General features: G+C 37.7%; 1 protein-coding gene across 1 annotated transcript in view; it reads right to left on the reverse strand.

Moving 5' to 3' along the window:
- Positions 1-513: 513 nt before the first annotated feature.
- LOC149831512 (Peptidase S41 family protein) overlaps positions 514-24,586 on the reverse strand; it is a 59,476-nt gene continuing 35,403 nt past the window's right edge. Inside the window, exons 9-13 of the mRNA XM_090013926.1 lie at positions 6,425-6,463; positions 6,277-6,339; positions 6,065-6,194; positions 5,922-5,980; positions 514-819 (exon numbers count right to left, since the gene is read on the reverse strand). Coding sequence (XP_089870052.1) covers positions 5,928-5,980; positions 6,065-6,194; positions 6,277-6,339; positions 6,425-6,463 — 285 coding nt within the window. The 3' untranslated portion in view covers positions 514-819; positions 5,922-5,927. The remainder of the gene's footprint in view (positions 820-5,921; positions 5,981-6,064; positions 6,195-6,276; positions 6,340-6,424; positions 6,464-24,586) is intronic.

The raw sequence follows: 24,586 nt of genomic DNA on the forward strand, positions 1-24,586 counted from the left end.
ATGTAAGAAATGTTTTGAAAGTTGTGGTACGTTCACTTCAAGAGAAGTGTCTTTCTTTTAAAAAGCTACCAGAGTCAGGTGGGAAAGCACTTTCCATGGGGGGAGGGGAGGGGCGGCAAAGTAGGCATTTTATTAGTAAAAACGCATTTTTTCTACAAAGACGGTGGGGCCCACGCACCCACCATGATGGGTATTCAATGCTTTACTTGACCATGTGGCAAAAGGTCCGTCCTTGTATAAAAACAACCATTTTCTCGCCAATTTTGTGAAACAAACAGACTCATGGTTACAAGACTCACTAGTTTAGAAATGCCAATTTGGTTGAAAGCCTCTAGAAAATAACAGACAGGTATAACTATGGTTTGGTTCCAACCGGTAGTCCCCATTAGCATGTTTGTAGAGACAAAATGGCTTCCCCCAAAGTTGGAAAATAAAAAATCCTAAACTACTAACGAAGAAGAAACACTACAGTTACCAAGAGGGGGATCAGACGCCAAAGTAAAATACACGTTCTAAAGAATGCTTGCCATTTGATAATAAAGTAACATTTTAACACAAAAAATGGTTAAATTTTTGCTTTCTTTCTTCCTCTATTCTTTTCCTCTCCTGACCTTGGCTTCAGGATGCTACTTTGTAGCAATCTTGGCTCACCAAACTCTAGGTCGTATGGTACACCAATTAATAGTCCATGATGACAAGAGAGATGTACTTGCATCACCATGGTACCACAATCATCCCAAAGGCATTTCATCTGGTAGAGCTGAACATGTCTTCGCCCGCAACTTCCAATCTGACTTGAGCATATGAATGTTCAAGGCCCTACGGTAACGAGAGTTAAAATTAGCTAGACCTGGAATAATACAGTGGCCTATTAGAGCACAAACAAGAAAAAGTTACAACATTAAAAGCCATATTATATGAGATTATGGCCATCTTAATATCTAAAAAAGGATTACAGCAATGTCAAACAAAGAATAATATGAATACCTCATGCATGTCTCTACTGCCTGTTTGCTACGACCATACATAGAATCATATAATGGCTTAAAATTCTAGTTTTATCTAGACTGCTCGATAGAATGCGATATCTGGATGGCAAGGATACATTGTCATAACCCAGAGGTCTCATGCTAGAATTCCATGGGAGTTATCCCCTAGCTTACCAATTTTACATATATAGAGTGTAAAACCCGAAAATTTTATAAAATTTTGCAAATTGGGCCTGGATCCAAATTACAGATCCAGGACCCATAAAGGGGTTTTTCGCATACATTTACCTCGTAAATTTGATATGTACGTATAAGTACAATAATTTGTAATTAACTAAATAATTCGGAGAATAATCATTCAATAGGGGTGCGTAGATGGGTATGGGAACCATATACCAGATCCATGTACATACATATATATATTTATATATATCTAAATATATATATATATGTGTATAATCATAAATAAATAATATTAATATTGGTAATACTATAGAAATATAATATATATATTAAGCGGATTCGAGGATCCACAGTTGGATCCACTTGGATCCAACTTGCGGATCCATTTTGGTGGGGGGTTAAGGTTTTATATAAAATGCGAGATTTAAAATGAATAACATTTTTAAGTTTTTTTTTAATTTATCTGAGGATCCACAGTGGATCCATTTGGATCCACTTGTGGACCCATTTCGACTTGGGGCCGGGTTGCGGGTCTCGGGTTCGGACCCGAGCCCCACCCCATATTAATACCCTGTTAAGTGATGAGGGCAACCCGATAAGGGTTGCCCGATAGAACCCTTGCAGGATATGGAAGGGGGGCAGGGGGGTTACGCAGGCCGTAACCGACCTCCCCCATCTCGACGAAAAAGGAGGGGCCTGGGGCCGATAAAGGAGGGGAGTGGAGAGGGGCTCTCGCCCTCTTCACTCAGCCTCATCACTCTCTCCCTCGTCTCTGTCTGCGTGCGCGCACCGGAGGAGAGGAGGTCGCCGGCGAGATTCGGCCACCAACAACCACGACAGCAGCCGTGAGTGGAACCTTGGCCACCAGCCACCTCCGAAGGCCACGGCAGCCTCCGATCGTCGGAAGAATCGTCGGAAAAGCTCCAATCAGGTACGGTGCTCCTTGGAATCGGGTGAGGAATCGAACATGGGTTCGATTCCACGTGGGGATTTGAGGGTAGGACTTGGGGTTTATATTAACCCTAAACCTAAAACCCCAAATCTGTGATTTGGGGGTTGGGGATCTTTCCTAATGAGGGTTGCGGGTTATCCGAAACCCCAAATCAGTGGATTTGGGGGTTTTCAGTTTTTCAATTAATGATTTCAGACTTTTGAGTTCTTGAGTTCTCCAGGATGTGCTTATGGATTTTATGTTTAGAAGTTTTGATCAATGCACTTAATTTCGATGTATTATAAATTCAGGTTGCAGGAATTGATGATCTGTGGATTGTGTTTGGTTTTTTTCCTTTTAAAAAAAAAAAAAATATAATAATATCTCCTCTTTGTGCAAAAGGATACAATTCCAAGTGATTATGATCAGGGGCAACAATATTGAGGACCGTCTAGGCTGGTCCTTTTGTTCTGAAGAAACTTTGGGGGTTATTATGGAAGCCTAGGTATATATAAGACTGTGGAAAAAAAAATTTGTGTTGTTTCATGTTGCAGGCCACTAGTGCGTTGGTAGGAGGCGACAGGCCCAGCCGACCCAGTCGGCTGGGTGCTGTGTTAGCAGGGCCCCAGCCGACCCAGTCGGCTGGATGCTCTACATCTGGTGGGCCGGGCCATAGCAGGCCCAGCCGACCCAGTCGGCTGGGTGCTGGCCTGTGACTCGTATGAAAAAAAAAAAAACTGATTGTTTGCTAATTGGGAATTTAAATGAAAACTCTCTGGCCCGATCCATTCCTTTAGAAAGAAAGAAATTTTCTGTGCAAGTTAATGAGCCACCCTAGTTTTGCTCATATTGAAGTCTGTACATTTGTTTGGCTTCTGCTCTTGCTGCTTCCATTTGTGGCATCAAGCCTCAGAAATCTATTTCAATTTTTGTCTTGCCATATCATACTGTGATGCGCCAAATTGAAGAACAGAATTAGTAGATACACATAGCCGACCTCCACTCTTTTGTACAGTCCCCATCCATACTCGGCATATCATGTAAACAATACATATTTGTATCATTAGTTCACTGAATTGTTGTTGTTGCAAGTTCTTATTGAAAGTTCGACGGTTTCAGTAATGTGTTCTAAGTTATCCATTTACAGAAGTATTGATTATTCACATTGATAATTCAAGTTATTCATTAACGAAATCGTGAATGGGTTCATTAGTATTTTTCTGGTAGGCAATCTATTGGCATAAAATGAATAAAATGAAGCATGACTAGCTAGTTATACTTGTTAGTAATCATTAATGGGTCAGTTGAATATCCTGGTTTATGTTAAATTTTGGTTTAGTCATGTTATGTTCTATGAATATGATTGAGTTTCATCAGTCTGTGTTCTGAAAGTTTATGTTGAATTGAGTTTTGGTTTGAGAAGGTGCAATTTGATGAATTAAAGTAAATTGAGTTGTTCTAAAGTAGCTCATGTTGGTTCTTGAGTGGGGATAAGCTCAAAGTTGGTAAGATGTAGCGTGGTATCATTGCAACATAACCTGAAAATTTTCAGTTGTGTATAATAGTGCTCAAGCTGCACTGTTTAGGGAGGATGGATACATGAAATTGAAATTATACATATGGAATGTATCTTGCTTGTAGGTCTCTAGCTGGACATTATATTTCTGTCTAGAGTCCATGTGTTATTTCAAAGCTTGGGTATTGGATTGCATGGAAACACTTGTCGTGGAGATTTATGTTTTCATTTGACTGTTATGATTATGGTACTCATGGGTGTGAGCATGATTCAGTTATTAATAACTCTTCTTGAACCTGTATGCTTGATTATTGTATGCATTGGTACATGTACACTCACACACTTAAAGAAACCATGAATTTGGTTAAATATGTGATGTAGGTAACACACACATATTGAAAATGCATATGAATGAATTATGACATGCATATGTTTGGGTTTATATTTGCACGAATATACATATGCTTTTGGCATTTTGGCCAAGTGTTGTAGATGAGACACTACTTGGTTTTATTATGTGATGCACTGATGGCCTATTGGGACCATCACCGGCCTGGAGAGCCGTGGGTTGGGTTTTCTTTTATATATGTTTCTAGATGCATCACTTAAACCACATAAGATGGTTTGGCACATTACTATACTGTTCTAGTGGTTTATACGGGCTGGAGTCCCGAATGGGTCCCTGCAAGGGAGGATGCGAGGTTTTCACTTTACTTTTGCATATGTGTGGCAAACTTAAAGAATGAACTTTAAATAAAAATAATGAATAAGAACAGTGTAATATACATTCTGGGATATCTCATCTGGAGTATGAGAATCTTGGATATTCGGTCTTGGGGAGACTGTGAGGATACAAAAACTCCGTGTGCGTTGTTGCCCCTGAACCCGATATTGAGGTTCTTCTCCTGGCCACGGTTTTAGGGAGAACCTGCCACTTTACCCGGGAGTGGTGTGTTAGTCACAGCTGTGAGTTATGGTACCAAGGAAGTGGCACTTGTGGGCGTGGGGTGTCCCTTGTGTCCCCGACATTAGATGTGGAGGTCTAATGTTCCGATGGATGGTGCTGTTTCCTGATATCGGTCGAGGGCTAAGTTGGAACCCAGTAATAAAATACAAATTGTGTGTTAAGCTACCCTGGGAACGTACTTGACCTCGGGGTTTGTACCCGTTTGGTGTATCCGCGGGCCACGGTAATTAAAAAGAGGAACTTAAAGTTGTGTGCATTTAATAGGGCATGCATATGGAAAGATGGAACTTAAATGAAAGATAACAGAAGAAATCATGCATTGCACATAATCATGCATTTTTCTGTTATGCATTAGATCATGCATGTCTGACTCATTCTTGATATCATGACATCATTTGTTGGTAGCATATGACTTACTTTGTGAAATCATGCTGAAAGGTTTGATCATTTAGTTATTGATATATAACACTGTTTACTGTTCTTGACTGGTGAGTAAATGCAATTATTGGTAGTCATGGATATTTAAATGTTGCAAATTTTATATCTGCACTCACTCAAATCACTGCATGAAATCTTATCCATGTTCTTTCTCTCACCTGGTTTCTTTAGAAGTAGTTGTGCTCAGAATTTCGGTTCTGACGCCCTACTTTGTTGGTTTTTCACAGGAAATGATGAACAGTGAAGTTGGACATGCATCTGGGGATGGATGAGTTATACTTGGGCTTGTCAGCTTCAGTAGAGGACATAATGACTCTTTCTTTTGTCTTTCAGTTCTTTTAATTTCTGCAAGTGTTACTTTACTTTCAGTTGAAGAAAACCTTGTCTTTGAAATTTTCTTACTCATTAATAAAAGAGTTTTAGTTGGTTGATATGGATGATGATTGCAACTTCGTTTGTGGTGGATGGGCTATCCAATGGAAAGTGGAACTGTGAGGACCCCAGATCTCTTGGAAGGTTTCCGCAACTCTTTAGAAAAAAAAAAAAATTCCATATTTTTAAAAGGGTCTGGATTGGGGTCGTTACAGAGAGATTGCTCATCTGTATTTTCCAATGGAAGTAAATCCCGTTCGGTGCTGACATATGGGCTACCTAAGGTTTGAAAACTTAATGACTCATGAATTGGCTACAGTTGTGACTCCACCAATCAACTTGGTTATTTTCTATAAACATTTATAATCACATGAAAAATATTTGATTTTCTTAATGCTAAGAAAAGAACTATAGTACATGTAATACATAAACATAGAATGCGAAATAGTTAGAGCTCATATACTACAAAAGGAAACAACATCCACTGTATGATCTGCAGAAATCAGGTGAAAGACAAGTGCAAACCTGACATTAGGTACTAGGAAGACGACACAAGGCCAGGTGTTTCATAACTTCACTCCAATCTGCAAAACAAGACATTTAAGAACTAAAAGGTACCTTTTTATTATTTTGATGACACCAGGGAAAATTAAGAAACAGAAGCATGCCTGGTTTCTGTAGAAAATCAGGCTCTACCCCATTGCCATTGATGTCCATGTGATTTGGAGTCACATATTTTCCGATAGTCACAACAACACCGGATCCATCATGGAGTTCAAATACTGATTGGATCAAGCCCTGCTGAAACGTTGAAATGAATGAGAATGTCATGCTGCATTTGACATACAGGCACATGCTTCACAAAATTAGACCATCTAACCTTCCCAAATGTCTTTTCACCAACAAGAACAGCTTTGCAATTATCATGAAGAGCTGTAGCCACCTGACCAAAAGCAAGCCATATACAAAAAAACCTATTGGTCAAATAATTGTAATATTTCAAGCAAAATGTGAAACCAAATACTCACAATTTCACTTGCACTAGCAGTGTGGTTGTTAACAAGAACCTGCACAAATAGATCGATGATCAATATTCCACGGGAAAACTCTTAAATCCCTTAAGATTTGAACCATGATATTAAACTATGAATTTATATTCTAGAAGATTAATGTCACTAAATCAATAGCTTCAAAGATTTAAAGGCTTGAAGCATCTGCACCAGCTGGCATGGGATGTGGTTACTTTTATAGTTTAAAGTCACACATGAACAAGATCAGAAACAATGACATAAAATAGCAATTGACAAAACTAAAGTTTTGATATATTGAGTGTGTGGTAAGCCCACACAGGTGCAATGAAAGAGGGAAAAACAATAGAAGAGAGTGACTCTTATGGGCTTACAAGAACACAAGAGCAAAAATACAAAGATCACTTATGGGTCAATAGAAGAACACATGCACATAAGCCACTTAAGGCCAAGAACACAAGTAAAAAATATAGGATTTATTGGAAACCAAAATGCTTGAACAAAGCATAAATACAAGAAGGGTTTCAACCCCTTTATATAGGCAATAGAGAACACGAGGCCATTAGGAGCAACCCCAATGTCTCTAATGGCTAAGGCATTATAAAGACTATAATGCCCTTAGCCAAAAAGAAAAAGACAAAAAAGAAAAGAAATAATAAAAGACAAGTGTCCCTAATGAGAACTACCTATTACATAATGTGAAATAACAAAAATAAACCTAATGGGTATTACCTATTACAAGTACAAGAAATATATGTATACATATATATAGCTATAATATATACACCTATATATACATTTAAACACTCCCCCTCAAACTTACAGTGTAATCACTAAAAGTTTGTCAAGTAAGAAATGAAACCAGGGAGAAGGAAGCGCCTTTGTGAAGAAGCCAACGAGCTGAAATTCTGATGCTACATATGGCAGGATGATAGTCTTCTTAAGATACACTTCACGAACATAGTGGCAATCTATCTCGATATGTTTGGTTCGCTGATGGAATGTGTGATTGTCAACGATTTAGATGACGCTTTTATTATCACAACATAACCTTGAGAGTGACTGCATATACACCCCTATGTCTTCTAACAATCTTCTCAACCACACAATTTCATACGTGATGGCCATAACGCGACACTCAACTTTAGTTGATGACATAAATACTTTTTGCTACTTCTTGCATTTTCAAGACAACAGTGAGTGACATATAAACACAAAAACCTATAGTTGAACGTTTATCATTAGGATCCCCTCCCCAATCATAGTCAGTATAAGCAATTAAGTCAAGTGAGGAGGAAGAAGATAATAAAATTCCTTTGGAAATAAAATTTTGTAAATATTTAATAACCCACATAACAACACTCATGTGCACAAATATAGGAGAATGTTAGAATTGATTAATTGTATGCACTGCATGAGAAATGTCAGGTTAGGTAATTGTTAAATAAGGGCCTCAATCATTTGGCGGTAAGGAGTGGGGTCATCTAAGGGTGTGCCATAAAACTGTGATTGAGTTAGTAAATAACTACGAGCAGAGTACGCAACCTCAATCCCTAAAAAGTATCTAAAAATAACTAGATTGGTTATTTCAAAACCTTGTTTCAAAGCATTTTTAATATAACTAACTCCATGTTTGTCCCTTCCAGTGATGATCTATGTCATCAACATAGAGAATAAAAATAACATCTGCATTAGATTTTTTAACAAACTTAACATTGTCAGTATAGCAAAATTTAAAGCTAAGTTTAAACATAACAAAATTGAATCTATCATACTAGTTTTTAGGATTCTGTTTAAAACCATACAAGGTGTTACGTAAATGAAGAACCTTTCCTACCGAAATTTCATATCTTGGTGGAGGATCCATGTATATTTCTTTTAATTCACCATTTAAAAATGCATTTTTGACATACATATGATAGATGTGTCAATTCCTAATAGTAGCTATAACTATAAGGGTTCTAACATAGGTCATCTTAGCTGCTGGTGCAAAGGTTTTATCGTAGTCTATACCATATTCTTCGGAATAACCCTTGACAACTAACTTAGTTTTATATCGTTCAAGAGAGTCATCACTCTTGGTTTTAATCTTGTATACCCATTTTTAACCTATGGACTTTTCCCCTTTAGGTAAATCTGCTATTTGCCATGTGTTAGATTTTTCTAAAGCATAAACTTCTATATTCATGGCTTCTATTCATTTTGGATGGGTTTTGGCTTGTTTATAAGAATTTTGTTCGAAATAAGAAAAACTTTTGGCTAGGCATGCTTTATATTGAGGAGAAAAAGATTCGTAGGGTACAAATCTATCTGGGAGTCTAGATTCTCTAGTGGATCTCCTAAGAGTACTAGATTCCTGTGACTCAAGGCTAAAATATTTGTCGAAGGCATTGAGCTAACTATCATTGCTCCTTCTGCTATATTGAAGAATGAGATGGTTACTTCTATCTACATAATGGTTCACATCACCAAGAGTATTTAGTTGAGGTTCTTCATTCAAAATATCAATACTTAAAGAATCTTTCTTATCTTTAAGAAGCAATTCAAACAAGGATTAGTTAGTAGCTTTCTTAGGCAATAAAAAAAACTTTCTATTTCCAAAAAAGTCACATTCCTAGAGAAATAAAGTCTATCATTATGAAGATCATAACATTTAAATCCTTTTTAGGTTTCTCCGTATCCGAAGAAAATACAAGAAATTGCTCGAGGGGACAATTTTTCATTTTTTTTTGGTAAGAACAAAGCATTTACATCCAAAAGTTCTCAATTTAGAATAAGCATGAGAAGTTTTATAAAGTTTTTCAAGATGTGTAATGTTTTGAATCTTGACAAAAAGAATTCTATTTATGAAATAAACAATGGTAAGGGTGACTTTGGCCCAAAATTCCTTTGAGACATTTTTTGAAATGAGAACGGTTGTAGTAGTTTATAAGATATGCCTATGTTTACTTTATGTCAAAACATTTTGTTGAGGGGTATAAGCACAAGATCTTTGGTATAGAATTTCATTTAGTTTTAAAAAAATTTGAAATCATTTGACATAAACTGTCCCCTGAATCAGAGCGAAAAATAGTTATATTTTATGTCACACAGACTCAGCTTGGGAGGCGACGCACCCGCGTCAACACGCCCCGAAACGGGTGTGGACACGAGTGGGGCTTCGGACACGGGCCGGACTCGGTCAACGCACCTAGGCCGAGTCCGTCCATGTTTTGGACTCCGTCAATGTTGACCGAGTCTATTTTTGTCCATTTTTAAGACAAAAAATGTATAAAAACTAAAAAAAAAATCTTTTATATATATTTAAAAAAATATATATACTTCTGTCTTTAGCAGAGAAAGACTGTGCAGACTGTCTTTAGCAGACTGTGCAGAGCACAGTCTTTACCCAGACTGTGCTGCACAGTCTTGTGCAGAGCAGTCTTTAGCAAGACTATGCAACAACACAGTCTTTATATATATATATATATATATATATATATATATATATATATATATATATATATATATATATACCCGTGTCCAAAATTTTTGAAATTGAGCCGCACCCGTACCCGCACCCGCACCCATGTGACATAGGTTATATTGGACTAAAATAAAATTTTGACCAAGTTGGTGAGCTTGAGTTGAGGCTCTAGGATAGTGCCCATCAGATATCCTCAAAGCTTCTTTCCTTTAAGGTTATTTTCTATAGCGGATAACCACACCATGTAGTTGGAACCATTTAGCTTGAAGGAGATATCATTTTTATGTTCATGCTCTATTTCAACTTGATAGAAGAGAGAAAGAAGGAGAAGAATGTGAAAGAGTGTAATGAAAGGCGCGGAAGCACCAACATGCGAATAGAGGAGAAGCGAGGAAGCCAACAACATAAGCACACAATGTGCAAAAGAGAACACAAGCACAATACAAGTGCAAATAACCTACTAAGGGGTGAAAAGCCTCCAAAGGCAAAAATAACTTTATTGAAAGAGAGAAAAGAAGAGGATAAAAGCCATACATGAATGAGGGAGGAGCCCTCAATTTATAGAGAAGGGAGGACACAAGGGACCACATAGAGGGGCTCCCTTCTAGCCGTTGGGAGCCCAAAACGGTCATATTTATGACCGTTTGGGGCCCCAACCACTAGAAGGTGGGGCCCCTTTATGTGGTCCAAAACTATTAAATAAAAGGAAAAAAGAAGAAAAGGAAAATATTTAAAAGTAAAATACATAGTGATATTACCAAAATACCCCTATCGAGTATTTTGGTTATACAACAGAATTATACACTTAAATATATATATTTAAGTATATAATTTAACACCCCCCTCAAACTTTACGGGGAGAAGGCGGAAAGTTTGTCAAGAAGGAACATAAATCTTGGAGTTGGTAGAGCTTTGGTGAAGAAGTCTGCTAATTGAAACTCTGAAGTAACATATGACAATGAAATTGTCCCTTTGAGGTATTCGTCTCGAACATAGTGACAATCTATCTCAATATGCTTTGTACGCTCGTGAAAAGTGTGGTTGCTAGCAATATAAATGGCATTCTTGTTGTCACAACATATCTAGGTAGGAGTAGAAATGAAGATGCCCATGACACTGAGGAGACTTCTAATCCATACTATTTTCATAGTTGTCATTGCCATCGCTCGATATTCGGCCTCAGTGGAAGAGAGAGAAACTTTTTGTTGCTTCTTACACCACCAAGAGATAAGTGATTCCCCTAAGAAAACACAAAAATTAGTGACTGAGATTCGATCATTGAGATTTCCTCCCTAATCAGCATCAGTATAAGCAATTAAGTCAAGAGATGAAGAAGAGGATAAGAAAATCCTTTTAGAGATGGTGTTCTTGATGTAGCGCATAATCCTCATCACAACCGCCATATGTACAGAAGTAGGAGCATGCTGAAACTGGCTTGCAACATGAACCACATGAGCTATATCCGGACGGGTGATGGATAGGTAGGTGAGAGAGCTAATCAGTTGGCGATAAGGCGTAGGATCTTCAAGGAGAACACCATCTTCAAGTCTGAGTTTTGCATTTATAACTTTCGGGGTCTCGACAGTTTTGGCATCTGAAATCCTTGACTTGATGCAAATATCAACTGCCAATTTCATTTGAGACAAGATATATCGATGAGGAGAATACACCACTTCAATACCTAAAAAATATCTCAGATAACCCAAGTCAGACATATCAAAAGTTTCCTTTAGAACGAATTTAACCTCATCTACTGCCTTTTTATCATTCCCTTTGATGATCATGTCATCAACATACAAAAAAAGAATGATTATAAGATCACCTATTTTCTTGACAAAGAGAGAAGTGTCAGTATAACAAGATATAAAACCCAAATTAATCAAGACATTGCTAAATTTGTCATACCAAGCTTTAGGAGCTTGTTTTAGACCATATAATGCCTTTTTTAATTTTAAGACTTTTCCATTTAGATTCATACCTGGAGGAGGTTCCATATAAACCTCCTCGTTAAGGTCACCATTTAAGAATGCATTTTTCATATCAAGTTGAAAAATGTTTCATTTCTTAATAGAAGCAACAACAATAAGAGCTCGAACACTAGTCATTCTAGCAATAGAGGCAAATGTTTCATCATAATCTACCCCGTATTCTTGAGCAAATCCTTTTGCAACCAATCGTGCCTTATATCTTTTCAAAAACCCATCACTTTTGGTTTTAACTTTAAAAACCCATCTACACCCGATGGGTTTCTTCCCGTTATGAAAATCAACAATTTTCCATGTTTGCGCCCTTTTAAGAGCATCTAGTTCAAGTTTCATAGCCTTAACCCAATTATCATATTTTTTAGCTTCATGATAATGAGTCAATTCATGAAAGGAATGAAAAGCTAATAAGCATGCCCTAAAATTTGGTGAAAAAGATTCATAGGATACAATTCTATTTGGTGCTTTAATTACACGACTTGACCTTCTTTGAGATGATTCTTCCATTGTGTTATTTTGAGAGTATCTCTCAAGAGCACAAGGAGGATTTGCCTCTTCTCTTCTGGAATAAACTTGAATTTGCCTAGATATAGGTTCATTTACATTATCTTGTTGTTTAGAACCCAAATCATCTATATATATTTCCAGTTGTTCATTAAAAGTTTCTTCAGAACTATTATCACGCGATAATAAATCAAACAGGAAAGAGTGATCAACCTTTTCATTTGATTTGTGTGAAAATCCATTTTCATCTTCTAAGAAGGTAACATCCTTTGAGATATACAATTTGTTATTTGTTACATCAAAGCACCTATAACCTTTTTGTTTTTCACCATACCCTAAAAATATACATTCAATCGCCTTTGGAGAAAGTTTTATCATTTTTGCGAGTTAAGACAAAACATTTACACGCAAAAATCCTTAGCCTTTGGTAATCAGGAGTCATGTTGTAAATCTTTTCAAATGGAGAAAGATTCTTTAGAGAAGATGAGGGAGTTCGATTAATTAAATACACGGAAGTTAGAACCGCCTCAGCCCAAAAAGATTTTGGGATGTTTTTTGAAATCAACAAGGTTCTAGTCGTTCCAATTATGTGCCTATGTTTTCTTTCCGCAAGACCGTTTTGTTGCGGGGTGTTTGGACAAGAACGTTGATGACAAATCCCATTTTCTTTTAAGTAATTTTGAAATTCATTTGACATAAATTCGCCTCCTGAGTCGGATCTAAGGATGGACAAGTTACCTAAGAATTGATTTTTTATCATTGCATGAAATTCTCTAAAAAATGAGAAAACTTCAGATTTCTTACTTAAAAAATAGATCCATGTGAATCTAGAAAAACCATCAATAAACAGAACATAATATGAAAAACCTCCTTTGGATACAACCGGAGAGTGACCCCATACATCAGAATGAATTAATTCAAATGGCCTAGTGGAGACAAAATTTCTTTGAGGAAAGGGAATAACTTTAGATTTTTCAAAGATACAATCTTTACAAGACATGTGATTGTTTTTACAAGAATTGTTCAAAAAAAGAAAGAGAGACATCTTTAGAAAATTAGGGAGGCCAAGTCTCTTATGCCAAATATCGATACTTTTGGCATTTACAAAATTACAAAATGACTTGGTTGGAAAAGACAAAAAATCCATGTAGTAAAGATCACCCCTTCTATGATCACGCCCAATCAGCTTCTCTGACTGGAGATCCTGCACGGTGCAACCTTTGGGTGAGAAAGAGACTTGGCAACTGTAATCGGTAATTTGAGAAACTGAGAGAAGATTTAGATTGATTTTTGGAACAACTCTTTTGGAATAAAATTTTGATTAAAATCAAGTGTCCCAATACAATCAATTTTTAAAGATGTCCCATCAGCCGTTGAAACATATGAAGATATGGGGTCGGTAAACACATTTGATAAAATATTTTTATGAGATGTCATATGAAAGGATGCGCCAGAGTCAAGAATCCACATACCTGGGGGTGATAAAGAGCAGGCAAACGCAGCACCCGAGGTAGAGGAAGATGAATTTTTGAGGTGTTGGAAAACTTCGGAGATTTGATTGAGAGCTACTTTAATATCACCTCCATCTTCTTTCCTTTTTGAAGCATTTTCTTCAACGGCGGCAACCTTAGCTTTAAGCTTAGGACGAATATGCTTAATGTGCCCCAGTTCATTACAAAAGTGACATGATACCTCTTCTATTGTTCTTTCCAAAATGAGGAAGTCTATAGGTTTTAACATTATTTTTGGGTCTAGTAACGACCAATACATCATCATTCTTTAGGGAAATGCCAAGATGGGTTTCGGCTTGGCATATTTTGGCAAAAGCATCTTCAATAGGTAGAGCTTTGCTACGGTGAAGAAGAGATGCCCGAACTTGCTCAAACTCCGGTCTAAGGCCATGGAGGAAATGGAAAAAATGTTGTTTTTTAACTTGTTCCCTTCTTAATTCAATATCTTTTGGAGCCACCCATTTAGGTTTAAGGAGGGCAAGCTCATCCCAAAGGAGAGTAAGAGCACTAAAATAATCTCGGACACTCGTGTCTCCTTGTTTGGTAGATCTAATTTTTTCTTGACAAAAGAATTGCCTAGCAAGGTCCTTTTGGGTATACATACCCTTAAGAAAGAACCATGCCTCATTGGCTCTTCTAAATTTCGCAATATTGGCACAATTCTTTAAATCAACATTGTTCATGAACCATGCCAAAATTTTGGCATGGTTACTTTTTCAATCCTCTAATTTGGATTGGTGATCATTGATTGCCTTGATGCGCTCATCGCCATCTAAAGCTTTTTCAACATCCCCTTCCATTTTAGTGAGTTTAAGAGAAGGTTCGGGAGAGGTCCCCATAACAAAACCCCAAAGTTTCTTACCTCTTAAGTGATTCTCCATAGCGGAAGCCCACATGAGATAATTGAATCCATTGAGCTTAAAAGAGAGCTCTACCTTTGATTCAGACTCCATAGATACCAAAGAGGATTCTGTTCTTCAAATAAGTTAAGAGGTACGCTTCTCAAAAGCTTCAACAAGAATGCAAGATCACCAACCTTACTTTGATACCATGTAATGAAAGACACAGAAGCACCAACATGTGAATAGAGGAGAAGCAAGGAAGCCAACAACACAAGCACACAATGTGCAAAAGAGAACACAAGCCCAATACAAGTGCAAATAACCCACTAAGGGGTGAAAAGCCTTAAAAGACAAAAATAACTTTATTGAAAGAGAGAAAAGAAGAGGCTAAAAGCCATACATGAATGAGGAAGGAGCCCTCAATTTATAGAGAAGGGAGGACCCAAGGGACCACATAGAGGGGCTCCCTTCTAGCCATTGGGAGCCCGAAACGGTCATAAGTATGATCGTTTGGGGCCCCAACGACTAGTAGGTGGGGCCGCTTTATGTGGTCCAAAACTAATAAATAAAAGAAAAAAAGAAAAAGGAAAAAAGAAGAAAAGAAAAATATGTAAAAGTTAAATACATAGTGATATTACCAAAATACCCCTATCAGGTATTTTGGTTATACAGCAGAATTATATACTTAAATATATATATTTAAGTATATAATTTAACAAAGAGTATGTCCACTAGAGTCACTGCAAGCACGAACACTTTTGGATGCTTTTCCACAATCACGAACACTTATGACCACTTTTCACAAGACCAAGAGAACTATAGCGTTGATACCATGTAATGAAATATGCGAAAAATATAAAACAAATGCCTCTAAGGGCTTACAAGATTACAAACAAAAAGTACACAAGCACAAGTCCACCGTGGGACAATACAATAGTCAATAAAAGGCAACATAAAAGATAAAAAAATATATCTTTATTGAGCATATGCTTTAGCTAAAAGCATTGAAGAATAGGGGGGAACACCACCCCTATTTATACACTTTACAATAGAGAGGGAGGCCATTGGGAGCTCCCAAATAGTCGTTAGTCGTTGGGAGCTCCCAACAATCATATTTATGATTGTTGGGGAGTCTCAACGACTCTATGGTCAAAAGACCATAGAGCCCCTAAATGGCCAAAAGAATGACAAAAAAATAACAATAATAAAAATACTATTTCTAATAAACAGTTACTATTACATGTGAAAAGACCAAAATGCCCCTATAAAGAATTAACTAATACAAGACTATATATATATATACACACACACATATATATATTTTAACAATACTTTCCATGCCTTATAGGTATTTTTATAATCCAAAAGAGTTTTATCTCTCATTTCCATTGAGGGTCTCTTCTTTAGTTGTACTTGTCAAGAAATATGCGGAAAAACAAAAGGAAAAACCACAAAGGGCTTACGATATTTAGTTGTCAAAGGTGCTAGGGGGAGCCTAGGTGGTGAGCCCCTAAAAAGAGTAGGTGAGGCCTAAATGGACTAGGAGCTATCTCAAATAAATTTTTTTTAAAAATATACAAAATATGTAAACAAACTACTAAAATTGATAACAAACATGTATACAACATAAAATCAATCAACAATAAGCAATAAACAAATAATATGTTGTCGAACACTGTAAAGCAATTATATTACATAAAAACAGTCAAATAGATAACTCATACACTTATAGATTATATATGAATTAAGTACACAAATATGTATATATATAATTATATATACAATATAAACATATAATATTATAAATTTATAATATGTTAATATATGTAATTATATATAATTACACAGAAAACATATATATGTGTGTGCAACTGTGCATCAGACCAAGTGTAACACCCCGAAATTTAACCCGAAATTTTTAAACAATTTTTTTTCTTTTTTTCAAGGCAGCAAAAATATTCAAATTTAAATAAGCTAAGTATTTCAGGTACGTCAGAGGAATCCTCAAAGCAATTACCATTCATTTCATTTCTAATAAAAAGTTTAAACATAAGGTCAGAGTTTCTGAATGACTGATAGACATAATTAATAATAGCCAAATTATCTTTTGACATCCCGAGAACACAATAGATCATCTATCTTGGTCTGCACACCATCCCACAACCGCTCTTAATCTTTTACTCTTCTCCTGAAAAATAATAAAATAATTTGTGTCAGACTACAACCAGTCTGCGTAGGGAATACTATGATTTTGCAGATGTACTACGTAACAAGTATGCAATGTGTTTGATTCTATGTCACATGGGTGCGGGTGCGGGAGTGCGGTACTTTCAAAAAACTTGGGTGCGGGGGTGCTGCAAAAATATAAAAAAATTATATATATAGGATTTAAAAAAACCAGGATTTAAAAAAAATGGTTCGGACCCGGGTCGGGACCCGACCCAGACCCAAATTGGATATCCCACCCCATGCTTTTATAAAGCAAGAGAGGGGTTAGGGTTTTCTCATTCGAGAAAACCCTCCCCACCTCTGCCGCCTACCCTGGTCTCTCCTCTCATCCGACCTCCAGCCGACGGCTCGCCGGAGCGCCGACCGATAGCCTCCCCCCTTGTGCTCGTCCCTCTCCCTTTCTCTGTTACCCTCTCCTCCCCTCGGTTTCCCTCCCTCTCGAGCTCCCTCAGTCACCGGAACCCCGATGAGCCCCACCGCTCGTTTCTCCCTCTTTCTCACGACGTTTTTTCGACAGTCGACTCCCCTCCCACTGGCACCCTGTTCGCCGGCGACTTCAGCGCCCTCCGCGGCCTTATTAGGTAAGCCCCCCTTTCCCCGAGTCTTCTCTCTTCTCCTTCTCCCTCGACCGTCCTATTCTCAGGTCGGTGGACCAGAGCCACCATCGTGGTGGCTCTGGGTCTGCTAGGGAGGGCAGTGCTGAACACCTCCCCTCCCTCGACCCTCCTCATTTTTTTTGTTCAAAAAATGTACACAAATGACCCTAGGTGCGTTGACCGCACCCAAAGTCCTGTTGACTGCACCGGGTGCCGCACCCGCACGCGCACCCGCATCGCGTCGACGCGGGTAAGCATGGCATAGAGAAATAAGTAACATGGAAATAATTTATTGCATATCACTATTCTAACTCACAAAAAACATAACATGAATTAACATCTAATGAAATAAGTAAACACTGGTATAAATACTTAATTACATGCTCAATTATCTAATTACAAATTTAACAAATTCAATTCATGCTCTATTAACTAATCACATGTTGTAAATAACTAATAACAGGTTTAAATAATTCAACTCATGCTCTTTTAACTAATCACATGTTGTAAATAACTAATAACATGTGAAAGTGCAAGACTTACAATCCTTTGTCAAACTGATATACACAAGATACTCAATTCAATGTTTTTCTTGAATTATCCCGCGGATACACGTGGGCCAAGGCAACCGTAACAGAAGAGAACATTCGAGGGTTTATTATGCATTGGTGTTTTATTAACCCGAACATTCTAACTGAAACTGAAATCCTAAGAGAGCGGTTGAATAACCGAGAGAACCTCCCAAAGGCCCAAAACAAACAGGATGCATTCTTAACTTTTGCAGAAGAACGTAGATCTACCGTCTAGGATAAAATTGGTAGTCTGGGTTCCCTAACTCCAAAAACTGGGGACCAACGAGCCATTGCCGCTCGAAGCAAAAAGCACATGTCCCCGGAGTTGTGTACCACCTACCCTTTCCAAGGTAAGCCTGAGTCTGAGTGGGTTGCTATCTTATTAATTTATATTTTCTGATTTGTCAGGGTTTCCCCTGATTTGAACCCAGTACTCAAAGACACTGAAGTTCCCCAAAATTTTGAATCATACCACAGTAGGAGTAGATTTCCAATCGTTCATACCTTAAAAAGGTATATTAACCAAACTTTATCCATTTAGTTGTGTAGACTCACTCACAGTGCTCTGGTACCTTTAAACCGACAAACACGAATGCCTCGGTACCTTTAAACCAGTCAAGCGAAAAGAATTATAGTATTTCTATTTACATGTGTAATCACTCTATAAACTCGAGGGGCCCCTGTGGAACCCTCATACACCAGGCTAGGTCATTCATGTACCAACATCAATTAGGACCCCCATTTACTTATCAGGTTACAATTCATACTATCAATAAAAATTCAAACGCAGTGTTTCACAATTATGTAGCATCCCATATTTCCAACTACAAGTAGAATACCCATATGCAATTTCATAGTGAATCACAATTCTTAATGACAATAAAGATTAAAACACAGTTTTTCACAAATGTGTAATATCACCCATTTTCAGCTATAAGCATAATGCTCATACACAGACAACAAAGGACTGACTCATGTTGTACCAGAGTCGACTATCTGGTCTTCCCAACATGCCATAATGCACTAGGGATCAGCTCCTTGAGGAAGGGGCCGGCTCCCATGCGTAGTATGTGGGTGTGTGTATAGTCATAACAGCAATGGGAAGCACATATCTAATTATCTCTGTGCAGCAGAACCCATCAAACACTGAGTTCATTCACCGCTAGGGTCACAACAGAAAACATATACATACTTCTGTGGGTGCACAGTAATGTGTGCAGCAAAATATATCACAAACTGAGTGTGTGTACTGCAACAATACATGGATACAAATAACGATTGGACACAGAATAAAATGCATTCCAAGCCCCCCCCCCCGCCCCGCCAACACTTAAACAAATGAATCTTGCTTTCACATAATGGACACCTCACATGGCCTTTTTCAAGTAAAACAGAAGTGTTCCTACTTACAGGAATTAACATTCAAGAACTTTTGAAGGACTAGGATATTAATACACAGAGTTTAGACCCTCTATCATAATGACTCAAATGAGGATTTGTATATACAGGGGTGCCTTGCCAGTTCAGACCCATCAGTTAAAAGAAAACACCCCTGTAAAACTATTAAATCAAATGTATGTTGGAATCTGAAAAAGGAATTAATATAATTTCCTAACCAACATACCTTGCAGAGTTCATAAATTAGATTACAACTCTATTTAGCATTTTCCAGCCCCAATTTCATCAAATACTCACTGCAACTTCATAATAGGTAACATGCTAACCTGAAGTGCAGAACTTAGTGCACAGGTTTGAGATTGTCAGTGTATTTGCTAGGTTGAACTAAGCATATCAGATTTTGAATGGGCTCTAGGGTACATCCCACGCACACACCACGACTGGAGAGCTGATCGTATTTTCTAAAGACTAAAATGCAAGCAGAGTGGGATAAACCTTAAAACCAAGCAAGCAGATCAGAGAACATACATTCAGATTATATTCAAATTATAAAAATCTGGAATCAAAAGTACTTCAGAATATCCCCAACGCACATACACAGATCAGAGGTTTGAATAACTTAAGTTCACGCCCATGGTCATATTTAATTGCTCAAATAACTAAAAGGAATAAACCTATTGACTCCTTAAGACATAACTAGAAATCACAGCATATCTAATTAAACTTTATACTGAGAAAGCATTTTAGACATCCCTAGGTAATTCATAAAACACCTAGATGTATTATTATTATTATTTTATTAAACTACTTCCCTGAATGAAAATAAACATTAACACCAAGTCTGAGTTTGCTGGAACTCATATTTCAAACTGTCAGTCACGAGTTGCATCACATTTTTTTATTTTTTTCTGTTTCTTTTACTAATTAGCCATACTAAAACAAAACAGTTCTAGTATTGACCGATTATTAACCCAAACTCCTCTGTTTTTGTTTCTACCTAAATCCCCACTTTTATTTTTTATTTGGGATTACTACAGCCCTAAATCCCCAAATGTGTTTTGATTTGGGACTTACGGCAGACCTAATTCCCCATTGTTTTCGATTTAGGGTATACATTACATGCTTGAAAACAATACAATCGCAAAACAAAGTAAACTCCTACCTTTTAGAAGCTTTTTCCCCAATTTCCACCCCTTGCTACAATGAATTTGGTGCAGCCGTGCGCACCTTCAGCTCTTGACGTGCTGCGAGGGAGCCGGTGTCGATGGGCGGCCGGCGGCGTCGACTCAATCACACACAGGGAGGGCGGAGGCGAGAGAGGAGGAAGAGAGAGCACGGGTAAAGGAGGCAGGGGGAGGAGTGAGTTTACATAGAGAGGGGGAGGGAAATGAGGAGACGGTTACGAAACCGTGCGAGAAGAGGGGAGGTCGTGATCGGCTGCTGCTTGAAGGAGGGCTTCACGCAACAGCCTCCCCTTTTCTTAAAAACCAACGCAAATCCTACTTAGGGTGTGCGGTTCCTTCAAATTTTTTTTCACTTAACGTAACAATGGGTGCGGTTTCGGTTCGATTGCGACCCACGACCCACTTGTAATTGGGTCAGCGTTTTGGGCCCATCCGGATCCATCCGCAGATCCGGATCTTCTTTTGGATTTTCTTTTTGTTCTTACCTTTTAACGCTCCATTGGGTACGGGTTTGGTTTGGCCACACTCGTGACCCGCGACCCAAATCCTCAATGGGTCCACACTTGGGCCTATCCGGATCCGGATCTCTTGTTAGATTTTAAAGTATTAATTTTTTCGAATGTAACCCCAATAAAAATTTATTTGGGTCCGATGACCTTGTTATGGATCCCCCATAATTTACTATGGATCCAAGATCCATTTTGCTCATGAAACCCTTTAAGAAATTCAGATCTAAGGATCCGAAGTTTTCTTCACACTATGGATCCGAATTAAGATACATGGATTCCAGACAAAGCTAGTATGGATCCACACATAAAATTTTAATTGGATCCTACCTTATTTACCTCTCCGATGTTCAGGATCCAAATGTGGATCCAACCATCGCCTGTGCTATTTCAGATCCCTCTAAAGTGTTATAGGTCTGATATAGAAATTTCTCATTAAAAATTTGATTTAAACTTCACGGGTTCACTCCATTCGTCCTGGATCCAATATCAAATTTGACCATGATATTGATGATCAAATCCCAAAGATCTAATTCATTGACTGACATCTATATTAAATTAAGATGTTCAAGATTCAACATTGAAGAATCGAACCAGACAATAAGGATCCGACATTGAAGATCCAAACAAGATATCTGAGTTCCAAATATGATTTAATGAGTAAAACAATAGAATTATCCTTATACTAGCCTAAAGACATGAATTTCAAGTTTATTTACATTGGTAAAATGCACGAGTATTACACCGAGAGACTACCTCGGCTAGGCGGCGCCTTTGACAAATAAGCAGAGGGGTGAAAGGAGGAGGAAGAAAAACAAAAGAAGAAAATGCGAGAATAAAAAAAGAAAGCTTTTGGGGCGAGAGGAAGAAGAAAAAGAAAAAAAAAAGAGAAAAAAAACATGACAACTATGTCCCTGCGGCTTAAGAATTGACAACCTAGGCAGCCTAGGTAAAAAAACAAAGCCCTACCACTTAGACCCATAAGCCTAAGTAGTGGCCCTATGCCTAGCCAACCTAGGCAGAGCCTAGTTGCAACTTTTGACAACTAAGCGTACGATAACACAAACACAACGTACAAATGCACAAGTCAACCATGGGATAATACAAGGTGCTAACATAGGCAATACAAACAACCACTAAGGACAATACCATGCATTAAACTGCAAAAGAAAGAATAAAATAAATAACATTTTATCAATAATATACCCACAAAGTGAGGTAGAATGCTTTAAAAGAGCATTGGAGAACAAAAGGGAGGTCCACCCTTATTTATACACAAGAGGTAGACTCAAATAGAGTTGTTGGACTGTTCCAACAACTCTATTGACTAATCAACTCTATGTTGACTAGTCCAAAAAGAACCCAACAACTCTATTTGGTCTTTGAGCAAATAGTTCCTATAAAAACAGAAAAGGACAAAAAGAACAAAATAAAGTAAAAGAACTAAAGTACCCTTAATGGGCACAACCTATTACAATGTTGTGAAATGACAAAAATGCCCCTAGAGGGTATTACCTATTACATCATCATAAATAAAATATATATACATATATATATATATATGAATATATGTACAATATGAAACAATATATATATATATATATATACACACACACATGTACAACTTATCAGTACTATCTTCTCCCACAACAACCTTGGTAAGAATAGGTTGAGGTTCCAGAGTAGAACCATCAACTAAGGGACACAATTCTTTTTCCAACTAAGATTTTCTTCACCACAGTGGCCCACATGTTGTAGTTGGTCCCAACAACGAACCGACACTCCGATCTTCATGGTCCATTCTTCAAATACAATTTACAATCAAAGAACACCAAGACTTTGATACCATGTAATGAAAGAGGAAAAAATAATAGAAGAGAGTGCCTCTTATGGGCATACATGAACACAAGAGCAAAAACACAAAGGCCACTTATGGGTTAATACAAGAACACATGCACATAAGCCACTTAGGGGCCAAGAACACAAGTAAAAAATATAGAATTTATTGGGAACCAAAATGCATGAGAAAGCATAAATACAAGAAGGGGTTCAACCTCTTTATATAGGCAATAGAGAATACAAGAGGCCATTGGGATGTTAAGATTACTCTATCCTTTTGTACATATTTTGTGCATATATAATATATTACATATGTATATAAATTTATATATAAACTCCGCCTGTGTAGTTATACACTGCCGGTCCCAAGCCCGGATAAAGGAGGAGGGTTGCGGTAGGCCTGTGACAGCCAGCATAAAAACTTTGTCATATCCTATGAAAATGAACCAATATGAGAATTTCGTTGGGGCGTTCCCTACTGAGCGACGCGCTGTACTCTCTAGGCCCGGAGGCAGTGATAAATGTGCAAGGGTTGCTAGGTCGTCGCCCAGAAGCGACGCGTCACACCGGCGCCCGGGTGTGGTGTCAAATAGGCAAGGGTTCCCTCACTTTGTTGGACGGGTGGGGGTAAAGAAGTTAGTCCAAGACCATAAAATTAGGTTAGCCACTTGGAACATAGGGTCTTTAACTGGTAAGTTGGTAGAGTTAGTAGATGTTATGTGTAGGAGAAAGATTGATATTTTATGTCTTCAAGAGACCAAATGGGTAGGTGAGAAAGCTAAAGTGATAGAACCTTGGGGATATAAGATTTGGTATACAGGAATAAATAGGAATAGGAATGGAGTAGGGATTGCTATGAGTCGTCAGTTTATAGATAATGTAGTTGAGGTCCGTAGGAAGGGTGATAGAATTTTACTTATTAAATTAGTATTAGGTACGGATATTATTAATATTATTAGTGTTTATGCACCTCAAGTAGGTTTAGATGATTCCATTAAGCATCAATTTTGGGAAGATTTAGATGGAGTAGTACAAGAGACATCTTATGGAGAAAAGCTTTTCATCGGCGGTGACCTTAATGGACATGTAGGCATTAGTAGGGATGGATTTGAGAATATCCATGGAGGCTATGGTATAGGAGAAAGAAATGAAAGTGGAGAAAGGATTTTAGATTTTTGTTTGTCCTATGATATGATCTTAGCAAACACTTGGTTTAGGAAGAGGGAGTCTCACCTAGTAACATTTAAAAGTGGGGTTAATACGAGTCAGATAGATTTTTTCCTACTTAGAAAGAGAGATAGGGGTTGTTGCATCGATTGTAAGGTTATACCAGGAGAAAGTGTAGCTACACAACATAGAGTCTTAATTTTAGATCTTAGAATTAGACAATGCCGCAAAAGGGATAGACATAGGATAGATCCTAGAATTAAGTGGTGGGCACTGAAAGGAGCTAAACAAGGAATGTTTGTAGAGCAGGTAGTTAAGGAAGTTGATTGGTGTCTCGAGGAGGATTCAGAATCAATGTGAAATAAG

The sequence above is a fragment of the Nuphar pumila genome, chromosome 7 (genome assembly GCF_984573655.1).
Source record: "Nuphar pumila chromosome 7, dmNupPumi1.hap1.1, whole genome shotgun sequence".
NCBI classification, from domain to species: domain Eukaryota; kingdom Viridiplantae; phylum Streptophyta; class Magnoliopsida; order Nymphaeales; family Nymphaeaceae; genus Nuphar; species Nuphar pumila.